The following is a 2,994-nucleotide window of genomic DNA, read 5'->3' as shown; positions in this document are numbered from 1 at the left end:
GCAGCAGCTGCAGCAGCAGCCGCTGCAGCAGCTGCAGCAGCAGCAAGAGGCTGCTGCAGCAAGGGTTTTGCTGTTGCTTCCTGCAGCAGCAAAAAAAACAACAAAAGAAATATCTCCTTTTTAGTAAGCTCTCAGATCTAGGGTGTATTTTCTAGGGTTTAGGGTTTAGGGTTTAGGGTTTAGGGTTTAGGGTTTAGGGTCTCGTCGGCAGCGCTGGGGGCCCCCCTGCTCCCGCTGTCTTTGCTGCAGCAGAACAGCAGCTAATCTATTACACACAGCAGCAGCAGCAGCAGCAGCAGCAACAGCAGCAGCAGCAGCAGCAGCAACAACAACAGCAGCAGCAACAACAGCAGCAACAGCAACAGCAGCAGCAGCAGCAGCAGCATCGAGCAAACGACACACCGCAGCAATCATTCCCATCCCCACAGCAGCAACAGCAGCAGCAGCAGCAGCAACAGCAGCAGCAGCAGCAACAGCAGCAACAATAACTACAACGGCACCAGCAGCCGGAGCAGCAGCGGCAGCAGCAGCAGCAGCAGCAGCAGCAGGAGCAGCACCAACATCATTAGCAGCAACAGCAGCGGCAACAGCACCAACAGCAGCAGCAACAGCAGCGGCAGCAGCAGCACACACTTTGCTGCTTCTGCTGCAACAACTGCTGCTGCTGCTACAGCAGCATTTGCTGCTGCTGCTGCTGCCGCTGCTACGAATTGCAGCAGCGGCAGCAGCAACAACAAGAACAACAGCAGCAGCGACAGCACCAGCAGCAGCAGCAGCAGCAGCAGCAGCAGCAGGATACATCTGAGACACAATGGATAGAAGGATATTCCGTCTGCTGCTGCTGCTGCTGCTGCAGCATTTGCTGCTGCTCGCATGCATGTGCGGCAGCAGCTTTGGCTTAGTACTGCAGCAGCAGCAGCAGCAGCAGCTGCTGCTGCTCCGATGCCTCAGCACAACTGCAGCAGCAGCATCGCCATCCTCTCTGCGGCAGCTGCAGGCAGCACCGCGCCGCAGCAGCAGCAGCAGCAGCGGCGACAGCAGCAGCAGCAGCAGCAGCAGCAGCAGCAGCAAACCAACGAAGACCAGCAGCAAACCACACCTCAGCCATAACCCCACGCTGCTGCAGCAGCCACAGCAGCAGCAGCAGCAGCAGCAGCAGCTTTCGCAGCAGCAACCGGTACAGCAGCACCACCGCCCCCGTAAGCAGAAGCAGCAGCTGCAGCAGCAGCAGCAACACAAGCAACAACAACAACAGCCAGCAGCAGCAGCAGCAGCAACACCAGCAGCAGCAGCAGCAACACCAACAGCAGCAGCAGCAAGCTTGGTGCAGCAGGTATCGCAGCTAACCCCTAGAGAGCTTAAGCAGCAGCACCAGGAGCAGCAGAAGCAGCAGCAGCAGCAGCAGCAGCAAGAGGAACAGCAGAAGCAGCTGCGGCAGCAGCAGCAGCAAGAGGAGCAGCAGAAGCAGCAGCAGCAGCAGCAGCAGCAAGAGGAGCAGCAGAAGCAGCAGAAGCAAAAGCAGCAGCAGCAAGAAGCGCAAAAGAAGCTGAAGCAGCAGCAGCAGCAGCAGCAAGAGGAGCAGCAGAAGCAGCAGCAGCAGCAGCAGCAAGAAGAGGAGCAGCAACAGCAGCAGCAGCCACAGCAACGGAAACAGAGGCAGCGGCAGCAACCAAGGAAACTGCAGCAGCAGCAGCAGCAGCAACAGCAGCAGCAGCAGCAGCAGAAATTGGGTGTATGGGGCCGGCTGCTGAGGTTTATAGGGTTCAGCAGCAGCAGCAGCAGCAGCAGCAGCAGCAGCAGCAAACCTGCAGCAGCAGCAGCAGCTGCTGTTGCTGATACAAAGATACAAAAGCGTATGTCCTATGCTGCTGCTGTTGCTGCTGCTGCTGCTGCTCTCGCTGCTGCTGCTCTGCTGCTACCGTTCTTGCTGCTGCTGCTGCTGCTGCTGCTGCTGTTGCTGCTGCTGCTGCTGCTGCAGCAAGAAACCTGTGTGTGAGATGGGGTGTATGCGCAGCTGCAGCAAAAGAAAAAGCAACGAAGACAACCAGACTGAATGGAGAGGCCGTGAGAGAGCTGCTGCTGCAGCAGCAGCAGCAGCAGAAGCAGCAGCAGCAGCAGCAGCAGCAGCAGCAGCAGCGGATAGAGTGCGCCGAATGTGGGTCGCAGCTTTTTGTTGCAAAGGGAAGAGAGAAACGATTCCTTACCCGCGTAAACCCTAAACCCTAAACCCTAAACCCTAAACCCTAATCTATAAACCCTAAACCCTTAAAGCTTGTTGCTGGTAGCTATTGTGCGTTTGTAGGTGCAACATAGCTGCAGCAGCAGCAGCAGCAGCAGCAGCAACTGCCGCTTGCTGCTGCTGCTGCTGCTGCTGCTGCTTCTACTGCTGCTGCTTATACTCCTACTGCTGCTGCCACTACTGCTACTGCTGCTGCTGCTGCTACTACTGCTGCTGCTGCTGCTGCTACTACTGCTGCTGCTGCTGCTACTACTGCTGCTGCTGCTGCAGCAGCAGCAGCTGTGAGTGTATGTGTGTGTTTGCTGCTAGGAGACAAAATGCCTGGGCTGCGGTTCTTTGTTTTTTGTTTTAAAACCCTGAGCTGCCTAGACACCCCAGCTTGCTGCTACAGCTTGCTGCTGCAGCTTGCTGCTGCTGCTTGCTGCTGCAGCTTGCTGCTGCAGCTTGCTGCTTGCTGCAGCTTGCTGCTGTTTGCTGCTGCAGCTTGCAGCTGCTTGCTGCTGCTTGCTGCTGCAGCTTGCTGCTGCAGCTTGCTGCAGCTTGCTGCAGCTTGCTGCTGCAGCAGTTTGTTTGGTGGTTTGGGGTGTATAGGCAGCTCGACATGCCTTCATATTTCTTCTTTTCTTTTCTGCTGCTGTGCAGACAAAAAGAGAAATTAAATCACTCAATATTTATATCTATATATTTATATAAATATATATATATATATATATATATATATATATATATATATATATATATATATATATATATAT

At 54.9% G+C, this 2,994-nt stretch overlaps 2 protein-coding genes across 2 annotated transcripts in view; both read left to right on the top strand.

Moving 5' to 3' along the window:
- The window catches only part of EMH_0075100 (uncharacterized protein), a gene marked incomplete at both ends in the record, with an annotated part of 1,112 nt that extends 624 nt beyond the window's left edge, over positions 1–488 (top strand). Inside the window, one exon of the mRNA XM_013499554.1 lies at positions 198–488. Within this exon, the coding sequence (XP_013355008.1) occupies positions 198–488 (291 nt within the window). The remainder of the gene's footprint in view (positions 1–197) is intronic.
- Positions 489–811: 323 nt separating this feature from the next.
- EMH_0075090 (uncharacterized protein) lies at positions 812–2,599 on the top strand (the record flags this gene model as incomplete). Its single annotated transcript, XM_013499553.1, has 3 exons — positions 812–1,853; positions 2,015–2,208; positions 2,552–2,599. 3 exons carry the CDS (start codon positions 812–814, stop codon positions 2,597–2,599), a joined length of 1,284 nt encoding a protein of 427 aa, XP_013355007.1.
- Positions 2,600–2,994: the final 395 nt, after the last annotated feature.

This window comes from Eimeria mitis, genomic scaffold, assembly GCF_000499745.2.
Source record: "Eimeria mitis Houghton genomic scaffold, Emh_scaff4434, whole genome shotgun sequence".
NCBI lineage: Eukaryota > Apicomplexa > Conoidasida > Eucoccidiorida > Eimeriidae > Eimeria > Eimeria mitis.
Note: the sequence above shows the minus strand (reverse complement) of the source record. Positions and strands in the feature narration are given on the sequence as shown.